General features: G+C 38.3%; 1 protein-coding gene across 6 annotated transcripts in view; it reads left to right on the top strand.

The window, feature by feature from the left end:
* The window catches only part of LOC138760353 (probable methyltransferase TARBP1), a 276,950-nt gene that overhangs the window by 165,393 nt on the left and 91,433 nt on the right, over positions 1-20,124 (top strand). For all 6 annotated transcript variants that reach the window (XR_011355556.1, XM_069930829.1, XM_069930827.1 and 3 more), the window contains 3 exons: positions 2,552-2,754; positions 11,699-11,780; positions 16,344-16,518. Coding sequence is in view for 5 of the 6 variants with exons in the window: in XM_069930829.1 (XP_069786930.1) it covers positions 2,552-2,754; positions 11,699-11,780; positions 16,344-16,518 (460 nt within the window). In the remaining variant the exon portion in view is untranslated. The remainder of the gene's footprint in view (positions 1-2,551; positions 2,755-11,698; positions 11,781-16,343; positions 16,519-20,124) is intronic.

Below are 20,124 nucleotides of genomic sequence, written 5' to 3'. Positions count from 1 at the left end.
TGTACCTTTGTCATGTTCCACCTCAATGGGAAATCGAGCAAATTAACATCACTGCCAGAAAAATCTCTCCCACATAGTCACCTTTATTCCTGCAGCATTCCCTGTGCTGTGCCTCCCCCACCAACTCCATTGAGTTGAACTTTCTGCATAATGGTTAAAAAAATTTCTCCCAAAGTAACTTAGGAATATTGTGCCTTCCACGCATTTCATTTTCTTTTACCTTTAGAGATGCCGTGCGGTAACAGGCCCTTCCAGCCCACGAGCCAGCACTGCCCTAATACACCATGATTTTGTGCAAACTGTGCCACCTAAGCTGATTATATACCAGTTAATATTTAGATAACTATTATTTCCCACTGTTGCTGTTTTCAGATTTCAGTCTATTGCTCCACCTTAAGTGTGCTGAGGCCCCCGGTGGTGGGGGGGGGGGGGCGGTGTCATGTAGCCCCCGTTGAGAAAGGCTGGTGAAGAGTACACTCCCAGCAATGTGATTGCCCCTCTCTATTTCTTTAATTCTACTGATGCAATATCATTTCATGGTCCTTCTATCATCTTAGCCTTTCAGTGGAATCAATATTGGCCATCTTTTTTTAATTAATCCATCTCTACCTCATCCAAGAACGGTTGGCGTAGCAGTTAGCACAGCGATTAAGACAAGACCGGGGTTTGAATCCCACGCTGTCTGTAAGGAGTTTGTACATTCTCCCCATGTCTGCATGGGCATCTTTTAAATGGAATGTCCGGTTTCCTCCCACCATTCAAAACATACCAAGGGTATAGCTAAAATGGGGTGTAAATTGGGTGATGGATTCGTGGGCTGAAATTACCTGTTACCGTGCTCTGTGTGTGTGTGTGTGTGTGTGTGTGTGTGTGTGTGTGTGTGTGTGTATATATATGTATATATATATATATATATATATATGTGTGTATATGTATATATATATATATATATGTGTGTGTGTATGTATATATATATATATGTGTGTGTGTGTGTGTGTATATGTATGTATATATATAAAACCTCTAATTAGGAATATTAAGTGACTATTTTGACACCTACTTTACCCATGTTCTGACATTTCTCCATCCATCTGTATCCTCTCTTTTCCAATTCTGATGAAGGGTCTGTGGTTAACCCTGTTTCTCTCTCCTCAAATGCGATCTGGCCTATTGGGTGCCTCCACAGATTATTTCAGGTTTCCAGTATTTAATCTTTATATTTTCTTGTTTCCTCTGATCATTTATTTTACAAGACTCCTCTCATTTAGCAATATGCCAGTGGGGTTTGGTAGGTCTCCATTCCCCCCCACCCCCCCAATTTTTGTCTGTCTTCCGATCACATTTCCTAATTTTTTGCCTTCTTTTGCTGGCTTAGCTCAGCTTCCCCTCCCGTGACTAGCTGATTTTAACTCCTCTGGACAAAACCGGTGGACCATACCCAATCGAGATATTGGTTTTGCTCTCCTCTTGTGTGTACACCTAATCTTTCCCAGAACTGGTGCTAATATCCGAGAGCATGAACCATCTCTCCTGCAACACATTCATCAATATCAGCTTTCTATTCGGAACTCACTGGGGCATGGGATCCGATGTAATCTGCTGATTTTTTGCACAGCTCCTGCTTTTTAATTTCTTTCCTTTAATCTGCTTGCAAGAAGTTTCCCCTTTCTTTCCCCATGTCGTTGAAACTGATTTGGTGCACAGTTTGTGGTTGTTCACCCTCCCTCTCCACAATGTTCTGCAGCAACAAGTCAGTGATTTCCCCTGACCCTGATGCCAGGTTACTATTTGGAACGGTGAAATTGAAAGTGCTGTATTGTCCTGAGCATCTCTCCATTTATAGTGCACCATGTACCCAGCCCTCAATTTATTTCCTACATTCACTTAATGAGAAAAAAAAAACATAACTTTGGACTTCTTTTTGGACAGCTTTTTGAAATTCAAGTTATTGGATCACTTATGTGTTGTCATTCAAAAAAAGGAGCATTCTGTGAAAGTGGGTAGAAGGTATCGACACTGCAACCTTGTCACGTTTTACTCCCTGAAAACAGTGGCCATGATGGCAAAGGCTGTATTTTTAAATTGAAAAATTTTTTTTTCATTTTAAATTTTAAATTTAGATCTGCAACATGGTAACTTTTGGCCCTCAAGCCTGCACTGTCCAATTACACCTACAATCTGGTTCACTTTCAAGGGTGGGAGGAAACCAGAGAACCTGGAGAAAACCTACACAGACATGAGGAGAACATACAAACTCCTTATAGACAGCATGAGATTCGAACACCAAGTCTTGTGCTAATCATGGCGTCTGCTTTTTTTTAAGCTCTTTGCCTTTGGATTCTTTACAGACATAATATCAAATTGATTTCACTTTTACATAGAGGCAACATTTTTTTGTATTTAAAATCAGTAATGAACCATAAACACATTGATATTTAAATTACAAGTGGGCTGAGATGAATCATTCACCCATCTTGTTTAATAAGATTCATGTTCATTAATATGCTGGGACTTGTTCAAATTGTGTTGATCTCTCTGCTCTATTTTCTAGGGCCAATATTTGAAGAAGACACTGAGTGTAATATTGCCTTGGTGTTTGAACCATAATTTCAGTGTGCGACTGTACGCCCTACTTGCCTTACAAAAGGTCTGGGAGGCATGTGTATCGTCCAAACTGGATGGTGAGGAGCTGGAGTTTTTGGAGCCAATAATAGAATCCTATCTGGATCAAGTTGAACAGAATCAAACTACAGGGTTAGTTGGAGACAATTGCATGATCTTCTCTAAAAGCTCATTGCTGTTTTTTCCGGAAATTGTCAGAGGATTGATCATTTGTTAACATCTTCAAAAGGTGGCTGAAAATGAGCTGCAGACAGAAAAGGTGAATTTTTGTGTTTTCTCTTCCCCTTTCTGGAGTTTGCAGGCTCGTTGGCTTTGTGGAAGGAGTCACTGGGTAGGAGTAGAGGTATGTCTTTCTGAGTGGAGGCCTCAACCAGTGGTGTACTGTGCGGGCATGGCTGTATCCACTGTTTGTTATCTACAGTAAAACCCTGGTGTCTGGCACCTATGGGGATTGGTAGATGCCAAATGTGAATTTTCAGGTTGCGTGATTGGGGAATTAACAGTGAGGTGTGCCAATTTTAAACTTCTGTATTTTATTTTTACCTTTTCTGCAATTTTTTTTTGCCTGTTGTTTGAGGTTCCAGTTGCTTGAATTCCAGATAAAAGGGGTTTTACTTATATTGGCAGTTTGGATGGCAATGTGATTAACATGATTAGTGAATTTGTGAATGACACCAAAACTGATGAGAGGAAGGATATCCTTATTTACAATAGGATCTAGATTAGGTGGGAAAGTTGGCCACAGAGTTGGAAATCGAATTTAACTCTGGCAAATAAGAGGCGTTGTGCTAACACAGAATTGCTGGAGGAACTCAGCAGGTCAGACAGCATTTGTGGGTAGAAAAGGCCAGCCAACGGTTCATGTTAGCTTTTATCAAGAATAAGATAGAATAGGTAAATTATATAAGTAAAGGGGGGGAAAGAAGCTGGGTGAGGGTTCAGAGGTGATAGAGTATAGGACAGAAGGTGAGAGGTGGAGAGACAAGTAGAGGGAGAAATAATTTGGAAGAGAGGGAGAAAAGTTAGAGCCCAAAAAGCTGAGTGCAGGAGTAGGTAAAGAAGAGATAGAAACAGTGGAATCAGGTATAGATGGGGTTTAGCTAAAACTAGAAAAATCAATATTCAAGCCAGCTGGGGGAATATGAGTGAAACAAAAAAGTTTGCTGAAGAAGTGATTGTAGATATTACACAAATGTGTCGGAGTAACTGAGTAGGTCCGGCAAACACCACAGGAAGAAAAGATATCCAACCAATATTTCGGGACTGAGCCCTTCATCAAAGTATTGCGAGTGGATGTTGTTTAATTTAATTTAGACATACACCATGATGACCAGGCCCTCCCGGCCTGTGCTGCCCCAAATACCCCATTAACCTAAAACGTTTTGTGAAGGTTGGGAGGAAACTGGAGCACCCAGGAAGAACGTGCTAACTCCTTCCAGACAGTGTCGGATTTGAACCCAGGTCACTGGTGCTGTAATAACAATGTGCTGACTGTACCACCCAAACTTGTTGTTCTTCAAGTTTATGTTTGGCCTCGCTCTCTGACCATGCTTGAGCCAATGCTTGGCTATTATCCTTATACTTAAGTGTGAAATGACTTGCCTGGGTAGCCTGCAAAACAAAGCATTTCTCTATATCTCTATGCTCACAACAATAAACAATTCAATTCATTCACCTTGCTAGCAGTTCTCTACCATTGTGGCTACCACAGTCTGCACTTGGGAATCTCGTCCTCTTGACTTTGGACAGTACCTGGCTCTATAAATGATCAGAAACATTGGGAGAGCTTCAACTTTCTATGTATTGTACATGTTGCTTAAATTCTTAGCTATGGGTGGGAAGCAGAGCCAGATGATCAATGGATAGCTTAGGTAATTGAGTCATTCACACATTTACTGTGCTGAAGTGGGATCATCTTCAAATGTGCAGACACATTTATAGTGAAGAATTTATAGTAAAGAATTCAAAACATGAACTTCTAAATCAATTGGAAAGATTACAAAATTCTCTTTAATTTGGACACCCTGACACAAGAAATATTTATTTATTTACTCTCTTCCTTTAATATTTATTATCTTTTATCTCTTCATCGCATCCTATGTGTTAATATACTTGCATTGTCATTCATGTATCTTGGGTATATCTGGGAACTGGCAGCAAGTAAAACTTTCATTGCATCTGCATGTTGTTATGTATAGAAAAACCCTTGGTATCCGGCACCTATGAGGATTGGTAGATGCCAGATAAGTGTATTTTCCAATTGCTTGAGACTCGCTCTTACAATGCCTAACTAATACATCTGCATTTAGAATAAACAGTTTAAAAGACAAAAGAACTACTTAATAAATATATAAACCTTAAAGCTTTTTACTTTATTTTCAGTTACATTCTTTGAAAACATTTAATTGTTGCTGCATTTGCAAATTCCTCCCCCTCCACCGAGCTACCTGAAAGATGAACAATAACATTATGGATAATTAACGCTCCGCCCCCCCCCCCCCCCCCCCACCACCAAACCTTCCACTCCCAAGTTTATAGTTAAAATCTCTGACTGGGGTGATTCTTACTAAGCAAGGGGTAAGGAGACACTAACGGAGTCACCCCAACCATGAGCAACATCAACCAGCTCTTCATCCTGGGCAACGCCATTGCTATTTCACTCCACTTTATTCAAACAGCTGCTAAGAGCAAAGCACTCTGCCGGCTGAATATTTGCTCCCATCTTCACCAAAGGTTTATGTGTTGCTTCAGAGAACATTTTACTTTTTACAATTTTAAAATTGTGTATTTTCTTGCTACCTATTATTTTATTATTTTCTTTTGGACACACAGCATGGAAACAGGCCCTTTTGGCACATGAGCTTGTGCTACCTAATTAACCTACAACCACAGTATGTTTTGGAGGGTGGGAAGAAACTGGAGCACCCAGAGGAAACCCAAGCAGACATGGGAAGAACGAACAAATTCCATATTGACAGCGTGGGATTCGAACCCCTGTCCCGATCGGTGGCGCCGGAACAGTGCTTATTTTTGAATATTTTATTTATTGAAACCATGATACATATATTCAAAAATCATATACAATTAATAGATAAATCTTAGAAAAAACCACATACATCGTATATTATACAAACTAACCTGCTACAATCCCCACAACCAGCCCACCCAACCCCGCCCCCCCCACTAACCTGTCCCCCAAAGGAAAAGGAGGAGATTAACCATAATAACAAATTTCATCAATTAGTTATCATGGATTAGAGAAACACCACCACTGTGCAGCTGGGGGGGTTCTGAAACTCAAACCCATATAATCCAAATAAGGGCTCCAAGTTTTATAATAAATAAGATAATCATCAAGTAAATTATATGTTATTTTCTCCAACGGGATACAAGACCTCAGTTCCATACGCCATCTCTGAATACTCAAATCAGTCTCATTTTTCCAAGTAATTGGTAAACATTTTCTAGCCACAGTTAATGCTAGTCTCAAAAATGCAACTTGAAATCTATTTAATCTTAATTCTAAACTCAGCCTCTTAATGTTACCCAACGAAAATACTAAAAGATCCAATGAAAGTTTCACTTTCAAAATTCCTTAAGTCTATTCCAAAAATTGTTCTACTGTTTCACATAACCAAGTCGAATGTAAAAAAGAACCTGCTTCCTTTTGACATCTAAAACAAAAATCTGAAGAAATAAAATTATATCTCCTTAATTTTTCCTGAATGAAATATAATTGATGAATAAAATTGTAATGAACTAACCGATACCAAACATTTATAATTTTAGTCATACTATCCTTACATAAATTAATCCAATCATCTTGATGAATAAGTATTCCTAAATCCTTTTCCCATTTCAACCTAGATTTATGCATATCCAACTTAGGTATCTTATTCTGTAATAAAGAATACATCTCCAGTATAAATCCCTCTTACCACCTTCTGTAAGTAAATTTCAAACTTGGATCGTCTAGGTAACTAAAAGTATGTCCAAAATTATCCAATAATAAAGCTTTAATTTGATAATAAGAAAAAAGAGTATTTGAAGATATATCATATTTCTCTTTAATTCTTTGAAAAGAAATAAAATAACCCACTTCATAACAATCTTGTACAAATTTAAAACCCTTTTGATCCCAGAACTTCAAAAGTCAATTATTAAGAGTAAAGGGAAAAAGCTTATTTTGATACAAAGGAGTTTTTTTCTGAAATCTTCCCTTGAGTACCTATAGTTTCATTTATTTTATACCATAATTCAATTAAATGTTTCAAAATAGGTAAATTATAATTATTCAATAACTTACAATTCCATCTATAAACTGATCCATCCTCTTCTCACCAATTTGAGATCATTCAATATTAGCCCATATCAATGACTTTTCCAAATCAAGCATTCTATGAATAAATTTCAACTGTGCCGCATCATAATAACTTTGAAAATTTGCAAGTTGTAAACCACCTAATTCATATTTCCAAGTTAAATTTTGTAAAGATACTCTTGCCATTTTATCCTTCCATAAATATTTTCTCACCATAGAGTTCAAATATTTAAGAAATTTTAAGGGAATCTTACAAAGAATAGATTGAAATACTGAATCCAAGGAAAAATGTTCATTTTAATACAATTAACTCTTCCAATTAAAATGTAATTGGCAAATATTTCCATTGATTCAAATCACTTTTAATTTTAGAAAGTAATGGTAAATAATTTAATTCATATAAATGACTATAATTACTATCTACCTTAACACCTAAGTACTTAATTTGATCTGAGCATCTAAATTTAATAATATGTTTACAAGGAGAATAATCCATTTCCACTAATAGCATAATCTCACTCTTTCCCCCAATTAATTTTATCACCTGATATTTCGCCATACTGTTCCAGTCTATCATGTAACTGCTTCAAAGAATTCTGAGGTTCTGTTAAGTATATCTAAACATCATCTGCAAACAAATTAATTTTAAATTCATCATATTTCACTTTGATACCTTTAATATTACCATCTTGCCAAATCATCTGAGCCAAAGGTTCAATAACTAATGCAAAAAGAGCTGGCGACATAGGGCATCCTTGTCTAGTTGATCTATTCAACATAAAAGGTAACGATAACAGTCCATTTGTCACAACTCCAGCAATAGGATTTTTATATAAAGCCTTAATCCAACTAATAAATATTGGACCAAATTTAAATTTCTCCAGAACTTTAAATAAGAAACTCCACTCAACTCTATCAAAGGCCTTCTCTGCATCCAATGAAATAACCATTGGTAGGTTGGATTCCTCTCGAGAACTATTACTCAAAGAAATCAATTTCACAATATTATCTGTTGAATAATTATTTTTAATAAATCTAGCCTGATCCAAATTAATTAAATCTGGTAAACATTTTGCCAATCTATTAGCTAGAACCTTTGTTACAACCTTATAGTCAACATTCAACAACGAAATTGGTCTACAAGACCCAGCTTTCAGTAGATCCCAATCTTTCTTAAGAATAATTGTAATAATTGCCTGAGAAAATTAATCTGGAAAAGAATGAACCTCAGTTGCCTGTTTCAATAATTCCATCAATAATGGAATTAATAAATCTTGAAATTTTTTATAAAATTCAGAAGTAAAACCATCATCACCTGGAGACTTCCCATTTGGCATATCGAAGTGCATCTATTACCTCTCAAGAAGTAAAAGGGGCATCCAAATCTTTAATATCCATACTACTCAAAGAAGATAAATTAAGGCCAAGTAAAAAATTATCAATTTTAGTTTTATTTTCCTCTACTTCAGATGTATATAATTTTGCATAAAATTCCCGAAACACATCATTAATCTCTTGAAGTTTATATGTAATCATTGAATCTTTCCTGATAGCATTTATTGTTCTTGAAACGTTCCATTTTTAATTGCCAAGCTTAAACCTTATGAGCTTTTTCCCCTAATTCATAATATCTTCATTTAGTTCTCTGTAATAACTTCTCAAACATAAGTTTGTAATGAATTATACCATAATTTCATATTAATCAAACATATTTTGTTAGCCTCCGTTGAATTCTGCTATAAATCTTTTTCTAAAATCTCTATCTCCTTCTCTAATTTATATTTACTTCAACTGCATGTTGTTTCTTAATTTTACTAGTAAAATTAATAATATGTCCCCTCAAGTATGCTTCTAAAGCATCCCATAAAACAAATGTACTATTAACAGAATCCATATTTATTTCCAAAAATAGCTGTATTTGATCGCTTGTAAAATTACAAAATTCTACATTTTTTAACAACAGAATTAAATCTCCATCTACATGTGAGTATCAATCCTCTCTGAGCCTGTACCTGTTATTAATAACAATGAATGATCAAAGTTCTACTCTTATATTCAGCTGATAGTACACGACCTTGCAACTGTGCTGATAACAAAAACAAATCTAATCTGGAATAAGAATCATGTCAAAATGAATAAAACAAAAAATCTTTCTCTTTAGGATTCAATTTCCTCCAAATATCAATTAAATTCATAAACATCATTAATTGTCTTGCCATCTTTGTCCTAATTACTATTTTTGGAGATTTATCTAACAATAGGTCTAAACAACAATGAAAATCACCTCCAACCATAACTTTTTCATCTGCTTGATTCAAATTAAAAAAAAGAATCCAACATAAATTTCTCATCTTCTTTATTTGGAGCATAAAGATCCATCAAAATCCATGATTCAGAATTTTTTTTTTTACAATTAACGACTAATGACTCAGTAACTGATTCCAATTTAAAAGATAACTTTTTATTAATCAAAATGGCTGCACCTCTTGCTTTAGAATTAAACGAAGAAGCTACAACTTGACCAGCCCAGTCTCTTTTCAATTTCCAATGTTCCTTCTCAGTTAAATATTTTTCTTGCAAAAAAGCAACATCAACCTTCAACTTTTTAATATATGCCAATACTCTTCTCTTAATCGGATTATTGAGCCTGATAACATTAAAAATAGCAAAATTTAAATTCGCCATTATTTCAATTTATCTCAAAAACCACCTTACCACACATGGTGGGACTCCTCTCCATGGCAAATAGACAAAAAAAATCTCCTCTAGGAAAAAAAGAAAACTTCATACACAACCCCCTCCCCCCAAAAAAAGAAAAAATACTATACTACAGTATTACCTCCATCAATTGTACATGAGTGACCAATGCCACAAGTGGCCACCGACTTCGGAAGGAGCAGTAAGCCAAACCACCTCTCCCGAACAGAACAAGAAACAGGAGGATAAGCTTCTTCCAAGTCTCTATTAACTTGATCATCATGAATGTCAAATTCAATCAATTGTTGATATCCCCTCTCTTGTATACCGTTCTTCGTCCCCTTCTGAGATAGTGTAAACTGTTGAAAAGGAGTTTCTTGACTTTTCTTTTGTTTGTTATCAGGTAAAGAATTAGCAAATGTAAGAGCTTCCGCATCATCAGTAAAAAACTGAGATTGAGTCTCCATAAAAAAACTTGAAGAATAGCAGGATATCGAAATGCAAATTTACACCCTTTCTTCCTCAAAACAGCTTTGGTAGAGTTAAACTCCTTATGACGTCTAATGACAACTTGACTTAATAAAAGAAAACTATTATTCTTAACCACCAGGGGGCCTTGATTACTTCTCGCATTCTGACCTGCAACTCTTGAAATCAATTCTCTATCTTGTAATCAGAATGGAAGGTGACGCTTGACCAGGAAGAGGTTTACTTCTTATCACTCGATGAGCTCTATCCAATTCCAAGCCATTTGGGAAATATTCTTTCCCCAAAACTTCAGGAATCCACTTCTGAAAAAATTGAACCCGATCAGGACCCTCAAAATCTGACAATCTTAACATTATTCCTCTAACTTTGATTCTTCAAAGCATCAATCTTCTTCAATAAATCATTCCTCTGAATTTCCCATCCAGTAAATGAATCCTCCATCTGCCCCATCTTTTCTTTACATTGTTCCACATCATCTTGAGAATCATGAAAAGCTTCTTCAATTTTTTAAAACTTATCTCGTACTTTATACACCAGCTTCACACACTTTGCCACATTCAACTTAATTAACGTCATCTCTTCTTTCATTCCAGTAAATTGTTTTTCATAGAAGAAAACCCTTGTCTTGTTTGATTTGCCAGATTTTCCATTTGTTTAGACAACATATACAATTGACTTGACTATTCAGAATGAGGCTCAGATTTGAGACATGCTTAGAGGCAGGCTTACCCTTATAAATTACAGTCTCTTCTTCTTCTGTACCTGGGTAAATGTCTTCCTCCTCCAGTCCTGCACCTATGTCACCTTCCTCATTCTCCGTTGAAATCTGCCCGTGCCCGGGTTCAGAATCCCCCTCCCAACGGTCCAGCCTTGCTAGATTGCGGGAGTTCGGATATCCCCCCCACCCCTGATGCATGGGTCGGTCGATGTAGCACACATGCGTGAACGATCACGCAGGCACGATTGATCTTAATAATCCAGAGGACGACGTCTTCGAGCTCCAGAGCCATCTTCCGCGAGGCTGCGTGGAGTTGGTGCCAGAGTTAAATGAATCTTACCAAGAGACCGCTGCTGCGGTCTTGGTTGAGCTGAAATCGATTCTCCAGGCTCCATCCCCAAGTTCTTCAGTACTTGAGTCATTTTTTTTTAAACAGTTTGTGCCTTAGTTTTCCTCATTATTCCCTTGTAAAGTATATTAATTATATATCAATATTTAAATTTTTTTTTAAAGCTTTTACGGTCAGGTTTTTAACATTTCTGTCGCGAGAGGCAGACGTCTCCCACCTACTCCATCACGTCACGCCCTCCTGCTGTAACAGTTTTGCACTAACCACGACGCCAACTGTGTTGCCCCGCGCGGTCTATTTATTTATTTGTTTATTTAAACTTATTTTCCTTTTTTTTTGCTGGTTGCTTGAATTCTGGATACCAGGGGTTTTATAGTAAATGACAATAAAGTTTAACAGGATACTCTAATTTCCTACAAATTATGTGCACATTTTAAATTCATAACACTGGCAATTTAGGGTTTGGTGATCCCTAAAGAGATTTTTTTTTTCTTATGTTCAGGAATGCTGGAAGGAACTGGCAGAGAATTCAGGACCATTTCTTTTTTGGCAAATTCCACCCAGTGGAAGACTTCAGTTTCGAGGTACAGACGAGGGGCTGAAAACTTCCCCGCTTTTCCTTGATTATTGCTATTTTAGTAAAGTACTTTGAAAAGTCGTTTTGCTACTTTAGGTGACCTTTAGCGATTCAGATTTAATACACAATTAAGAAAAAGAGAAAGGCCAACTAGATTTACATGCCACCACTTGAGGCTGCGGATGCTGGAATCTGCTGAAGAGGCTCAGCAGGTCAAGCAGGCATCTGTGGGGAGGGAGAGAGGCAGGAAATGTCGAAGTTTCAGGTGGAGACCCTGCATCAGGACTGGCACCTTTTGCATCTGATTTAGAATAGCCACAGTATTCAATGAAGCACACAGTCACTTCTTCCTCAATAACCCCGCAGCCTTGACTTCACCTTGAGTTATGCACCTCCAACTGTATCCTATAACACGTATACTAATATCATACCTCCTACAGTATCCTTATGAAATTACACAGGGAAACATTCAGAGATACATATCAGGCATTACTGGGAGTTGGTCAAAGTATGTCCAATAGAAACAGTTTATGCGATCCAGGCATTACTATGGAATTTAATGAAGGTTCATTGTTACCTGCTGTTTGTTATATTCCATATCTTAAAATATGACCTGAATTCAACTAGTTACTTAATAATCTGGCCAAGTGGAAAATGGACTACTGATGTCCTTGTAGATCACAGAATTTGAAAATGTATTTCATGCATTCATGTATATACACTGGAATTCCAACCCTTTATTTTCACTTCTCTGTTTCTTACAATTGATCATTTACGCCCCCCCCCCAAAAAAAATTTAAAAAAATTCCTGGTCCTTCCTAATTGGACTGTGGATTCTACCCATTACAACAAACCTCCTCAGCTCAAATCATTAATCTCTCTGTGGGTCCTTGGCATCAGCTCACTGTCCACCTTTTTCCTTTTTGGAGTGTTTCCGCTCTGCCTCCTTAACTTTCTTCTTACTCCCAGGTGCAGTGCACCTTGTTCTGGTTGTTTCCATTTCTGTTCCTTCTAAAGCTACTTGTGAATGCAATGAAATATAGAAAATGGCAGCTTCCCAATTCAGTTAAATAGTAAATAAGGAGGTTTATCCTGTCCAAAACCAATTTGTGTTTTTTAACATCAAAGCCCGGTGCTTGGAAGGGAGAATGTTTTATTGGAAGTTTATAATTGCTTTTTCTTTTTAACTGTAAAAGCATTCTTGGTGATTTGACTGAACCATCTGATAGCAGTGATAACAAATTGACCAGTCAAAGCTGAGGCCATCCACCTACTCGTTTGAAAGTTTAGCACCTACCAATCTAGGTCAGCATTCCTTCAGAACTCTGACCTATATTACCTTGGACAAGGGCAGTAGTTGAATGAGAACACCACCATTGGCATGATCCCCCCACAAGTTTCACACCATTCTGACTTGGAAGAACGTTGCCAGGCCTTCTTCATTACTGGGTCAAAAGCTAAACCCCCCCCCCCGAAGCCAACAGCGTTGTGGAAGTATTTTGATCAGAAGGATGCAGCTGCTTGAGAGGGCAGCTCACCAACAGGTGTACAAAGTTATAACGGGTATAGATAGAATAAATGCAAACAGACTTTTTACACTGAAGTTAGGTGAGATTAAAACCCAGATAAGTGTGAAGTGGTTCATATTGGTCAAGTACGATGGCAGAATATAGTATTAATGGTAAGACAATTGGCAGTGTGGAGGAGCAGAGGGATCTTGGGGTCCGAGTCCAGAGGATGCTCAAAGGAGCTGCACAGGTTGATTCTGTGGTGAAGACAACATACGGTGCATTGGCCTTCATTAATCGTAGAATTGAATTTAGAGAGGTAATGTGGCGGCTATATAGGACCCTGATCAAACCCCACTTGGAGTACTGTGCTCAGTTCTGGTTGCCTCACTAATGGAAGGATGTGGAAGCTATAGAACGGGTGCAGAGGAGATTTTCAAGGATGTTGCCTGGATTAGGGAGCATGCTTTATGAAAGCAGGTTGAGAGAACTCAGCCTTTTCTCCTTGGAGTGGCAGATGATGAAAGGTGACCTGATGAGAGGCATTGATCGTGTGGATAGATGGGGGCTTTTTCCCAGGGCTGAAATGATTACCACAAGAGGACATGGGTTTAAGGTGCTGGGGAGTAGGTACAGAGGAGATGTCAGGGGTAAGTTTTTAAAAATTTTTTTTTAAACGCAGAGAGTGGTGGGTGTGTGGAATGGGCTGCTGACGATGGTGGTGGAGGTGGATGCAATAGGGTCCTTTAGGAGACTTTTGGATAGGGACATGGAACTTAGAAAAATAGAGGACTATGGGTAAGCCGAGTAATTTCTAAGGTAGAGACATGTTCGGCACAGGTTTGTGGGCTGAAGGGCCGGTATTGTACTGTAGGTTTTCTATGGTTCTAAAAATTAAAGGACATGGGTTAAAGGTGAAAGGGGAAATTTTTAAAGGATTTTTTTTAAAGTTTAGACATACAGCACGGTAATGGGCCCTTTTGGCCTGTGAGCTCATGCCGCGCAATCACACCTAATTGACCTACAACCCCTGGTACATTTTTGAACAGTGGGGAGGAAACCCAGGCAGACATGGGGAGAACATACAAACTCCTTACCAACGGCACCAGATTCGAACCCTGGTTGCTGGCATTGTAACAGCTTTGTACTAACCATGTCACCCCATATGCAGAGAGTGGTGGGAGTGTGGAATGAGCTGCCACCTGAAGTGGTAAATGTGGGCTCAATTTTAACAGTTAAGGAAAATTTGGACATGTGCCGGAGGATTGGCGCATTGCGCATGTGGTTCCGTTATTTAAAAAGGGTTCAAGGAGGAAGCCTGGCAACTATCGGCCTGTAAGTTTGACGTCTGTGGTAGGTAAATTAATGGAGAAAATTCTTAGAGATAGTACTTACAAACATCTGGATAGACAGGGTCTGATCAGGAGCACTCAACATGGATTTGTGTGAGGAAGGTCATGTTTGACCAATCTGATTGAATTTTTTGAAGAGGTGACCAGGAATGTGGATGAGGGTAGCGCAGTGGATGTTGTCTATATGGACTTCAGTAAGGCCTTCGATAAGGTACCACATGGAAGGTTAGTTAGGAAGGTGCAGTCTTTAGGTATAAATTTTAAGATAGTCAAATGGATTGAACATTGGCTGAAAGGGAGAGGCCAGAGAGTGGTAGTGGATAATTGTCTGTCAGGTTGGAGGCCGGTGACCAGTGGTGTGCCTCAAGGATCTGTATTGGGCCCATTGTTGTTCGTTATATACATTAATGATCTAGATGATGGGGTGGTGAATTGGATTAGTAAATATGCAGACGATACTAAGATAGGTGGAATAGTGGATAATGAAGAAGGTTTTCAAGGATTGCAGAGGGATTTGGGCTGCTTAGAAAAGTGGGCTGAAAAATGGCAGATGGAATTTAATGCTGATAAGTGTGAGGTGCTTCATTTTGGTAAGAAGAATCAGAATAGGACATATGTGGTAAATGGGAGAGCATTGAGGAATACAGAAGAGCAGAAAGATTTAGGAGTAACGGTACATCGTTCCCTGAAGGTAGAAACTCATGTGAATAGGGTGGTGAAGAAGGCTTTTAGTATGCTGGCCTTTATCAATCATTGCATGGAATATAGGAGTTGGGAGGTGATGTTGAGATTGTATAAGACGTTGGTGCGGCCTAATTTGGAGTTCTGTGTGCAGTTCTGGTCGCCTAATTATAGGAAGGATATAAACAGAGTGGAGAGAGTGCAGAGAAGGTTTACCAGAATGTTGCCTGGGTTTAAGCATCTGGAGTATGGGGAGAGATTGGACAGATTGGGTCTTTATTCTTTGGAGCGTAGAAGGTTGAGAGGGGATTTGATAGAAGTATTTAAGATTATGAAAGGGATAGACAGAATGGATGTGGATAGACTATTTCCGTTAAGAGGAGGAAAGATTAAAACAAGAGGGCATGAGTTAAGAATTAAGGGGCAGAGGTTTAGAGGTAACATGAGGGGGAACTTCTTTACTCAGAGAGTGGTAGCTGTGTGGAATCATCTTCCGGGAGAAATAGTGGCGGCGGAGTCAATTGTATTATTTAAGAAAAGGTTGGACAGGTATATGGATGAGAAGAAGATGGAGGGTTATGGGCATTGTGCAGGGAGGTGGGACTAGAAAGGGGTGTTTGGTTCGGTGCGGACTAGAAGGGCCTAATGGCCTGTTTCCGTGCTGTAATTGTTATGTTATGTTATGCATGGGTGGGAGGGGTATGGAGGGATATGGTCTGGATCCAATTCAATGGAACTAGGCAGAAAAATAGTTTGGCACAGACTAGAAGGGCTGAAGGGCATGTTTCTGAGCTGTTGTATTCTATGGTACGTTGAGGGGAATGGGTAGTGCCTAGATCCAGAAAAATGAACATAAGAATAAAAGAATTGTCAATCTTGATTTAGCAGGCACAAAAATTATGGGGGACATTTAAAATTAATAAATGACCAATTATTTCTAATAATATAGTCTTACAAGTAAATGTAATATTCCAACCAAGATCCTTGCAGATCTTATGCTAACTGTGCATCTCCCTATATCTCTTGCAGACAATATTTTATATTTTTCCAAGCTTATCAGATGTGATAGAAGATGAATGGATCCCTGCCTGGAAGTTTGACCAAGTTATGGACTTATTTCCCTTCAGATCTTTAATTAATATATTTAACCCAAGAAATCAGCTTCATGATCTGAAATCCACAGAGTGGGTTCAACAAGACAAAGGTAAAATTTGAATACCTCTAGTTGTTACAAATTGGCAATATTTCTCTCTCCCTGTCCTTGTCTCTCTGAGTTTCGAATGGCCTGCATCCAAGTGGTCAAGACAAGGCTTTTTTTTTTACTTTGCACCAAAATGTATTCTGAGTGATTTCTTGATTTGCTATGAAACAAAACGTAGCTGAGTTTGTGGCCCACAATTATTTACTATTTATATGAATGACCTGGAAGAGAAGTCAAAACCAAAGGTTTCCAAGTGTGCTGATAACAAGTGCATGTTGTAATAATGATGTTGAAACTCTACAAGGGGATTTAGAAAAATTGAGTGGTTTGGGGGAAAAAAAAGGTTGGCAGAGTTCAAGCTGAGGAAGCAAAAGGTTATAAGATTCAAAGGCAGATTATTATTTAAATGTTGATGAAGTTCAGAGGGTTCTTGATGTTCCAGTGCATGTATCAGAAAAAGTTTGCTGGCAGGTCCAACAAATAGTTAGGAAAGTAAATGGCCTTTGTTGCAAAGGATTTGGGGTTTAAGAATAGGAAACAAGCAAAGAGAGAAGTACACAGTGTCTTTGAGGATGCTTGTTATCTGCTGACTTCCAGTATCTGCATTTTCCAGTGTTTCTTCAGAATATGAAGATTTGTTTCAGTTGTGTACAGGGTATTGGAATACTATGCACAGTTTAGATGTGACAGGGGCCAAAAAAGTTACCTTAAAAAAATTGATAGAGCTGGAGGCAGGCGAAAGGAGAATCGCCAGGCTAAATTCTGGGATGAGAGGGGTTATCCACTTAATGACTAACAGTTCTGGTTTGTACTCTTTAGAGTTCACAAGAATGGGGCTGAGCATTTTGTGGCATACAAGATCGTGAGGGGGACATGAGATGTTCTCATGAGGGGACAGTCTTCTGTAAAGGGACATTGTTACAAGATGATGCTGGTTATTTAAAACAGACGTTCGTGATTTTTTTAATTTGCTTGGTGGTGGGTGGTGAATATCTGGAATTTTGTACCTCTGGCTTTTGGAGGCTAGATCATTAAAAATATTTAAGGTAGTGGTGGATGAATTTTTGAAAGATCCAAAAAGTGAGGACTATGGAGAATTGGCACATGAGGAGTTGAGGCCAGTATTGACCAGCCTTGATCTAATTGATTGAAGAAGGTGCAAGGGTTTGACTGGTCATCGCTTTCCATTTAGAGATTTACTAGAATGATACTAGGAATGAAAGGATTAGCATGTGAGGAACATTTGCTGGCTCTTGGACTGTACTTGTTGGAGTACAGAAGGTTGAGGGGGGACGCTCATAGAGACTTTTCGAATGCTGAAAGGCTTGGACAGAGTTGATGTGGCAAGGATGTTTCCCATGTTAGGGGATAAGAACATAGAACATGGAACATTACAGGACACCACAGGTCCTTTGGCTCTCAATGTGCTGACCTACATATTCCTACCAAAAATACTAAACTCTTCTTACCTCATAACCCTCCATACCTGTTGAAGAGTCTCTTAAATGCCCCTAATGTTTCAGCCTCCACCACCACCCCTGGCAAGAAATCCCAGGCACCCACCACTGTGTGTGTGAAAAAAAAACAAGTATCCTGATGTCTCCCTTCAATTTGTACATATGTCCTCTAGTGTTTGCTATTCCTGCCCTGAGGAAAAGGCGCTGGCTGCCCTCCTTATCTGTGCTTCTCAGAATCTTACTTATTTTCCAATCCAGACAACATCCTGGTAAATCTCCTCTGCACCCTCTCCCTAGCTTCCATATCCTTCCTATAATGAGATGACTAGAACTGAACACAAGTGTTGTCTTACCTGTAATGAGCTCAATGCCTCCCCTATCTCCATCTGAGTGAAGGGGTCATTGAGTCCTTCCTGTTCTTTTTATATCTAAATTGGAAGTTCCAATTGTGAGAAGAACTCTTCAATTTTATTCATAGCTCCTTGAGATTCGGATTTATATAATTTAGAATAAAATTTTCTAAAAGACTCATTAATTTCTTGTGGTTTATAAGAAGTCTGATTTGTATCTGTTTTGACCACATTGAGTCCTGTTCTACTTTCAACTGCCAAGAGAGAACTTTATGGGCTCTTACCCCTAGTTCATAGAACCTTTGTTTAGTTCTTAATATTGATTTTTGTCTTGTATGTTTGTAACGTATTCTACTTGAGCTTTTTATTAATAAGTAATCTACGTTTTTCTCCAGAACCCCTTTGCTGAAGCTCCTTTTCCAAATAAAGTATCTCCTTTTCTAATTCTTCCACCTCCTTTGTGCATCCTTTCTTAATCCTTGAAGTATTACTTATTATTTGTCCTCTTAAATAGAGCATCCCATATAATAAATTTATTTGTAGTTGAATTACAGTTGGTCTCACAGACATCTTAATTTATCTCCTTATAAAGTCACAGAAGTCCAGTCTTCTCAACAGCAATGAATTAAAGTGCCATCTATAAACCATCTGTTGTTTGTCCAGCATTAAAATTGTTAATACTAGAGGTGAGTGATCTGATAAAAAGTTTTGCTGTATATTCAGCCTCCATGATCCTACCCTGAGTTGAATTAATGCCAAAAGCAAATCTATCCTAGAGTAGGAATCATGCCCATTAGAATAGAAAGAATAGTCCCCTTCCCTTTCTGCTGATAATGTAAGCAGGTTGCCTAATATAATTAATTTGGCCCAATCGAGAGGTGATTTGAGTGTGGCTGTGGCCCTGGATGCAGAAAAGACATTTGATGGACTAGAATGGGATTTATTTTTTACTTACAGTGCTAGAAAGATTTGGATTTAGGGCAAACTTGTATAAATTGGATTAGTTGTAACAAATGGAAAAATCTTTCCAGCATTCAGGTATATGGATGAGAAGAAGATGGAGGGTTATGGGCATTGTGCAGGGAGGTGGGACTAGAAAGGGGTGTTTGGTTCGGTGCGGACTAGAAGGGCCTAATGGCCTGTTTCCGTGCTGTAATTGTTATGTTTTGTTATGTTAACTAGATCTAGCAGGCAAGGATATCCACTATCTCTGGACTCGTTATATTGGTTATAGAACCATTGGCCGAAGCAATTCGGCGAGATCCAGACATTAAGGGATTCAGGATTAACCAGGATGAATACAGGATTAATTTATTTGCAGATGATGTATTGATATTTTTGACAGAACCAGTAACTTCATTGCAGAAATTGGACTCAAAACTGGAAGATTATGGGAAAGTCTTGGGTATTACAACCTCCCGTTTTAGTAAAATGGGATTATCTCTGTATGGGGCAGTATAGACAGGAGGGTCTGAAAGGTCACATTTAACATTTAACATTTCACACACGCACAAGTGAGAGCTAAGGGATAATTCAATACATTGGAAAAACTGAGGGAAGTCTTGTCACAGTCTGTTCAAGAATTTGATACACTTGCAAAGTCATTGTGATTTTCCAGGGGAGAACCATTTTGACTTCTAAAGAGAAAACAGCTTCTTTACGCAGCTCTCTTGACTAGCCATTTTTGTGGAATTTAGAGCAAAGCATGCTCTGTAAATGACTGGGCCTTTTCGGTACATTGACCTGTGCTAGGAGGGTCTTTTTGGGAAGCAAAATAGTGGAGGTCACTTGGAGAGACAGCT

Source organism: Narcine bancroftii, chromosome 4, assembly GCF_036971445.1.
Source record: "Narcine bancroftii isolate sNarBan1 chromosome 4, sNarBan1.hap1, whole genome shotgun sequence".
NCBI lineage: Eukaryota > Metazoa > Chordata > Chondrichthyes > Torpediniformes > Narcinidae > Narcine > Narcine bancroftii.
The sequence above is the reverse complement of the archived record's forward strand: the minus strand, read 5'-3'. Positions and strand labels throughout refer to the sequence as shown.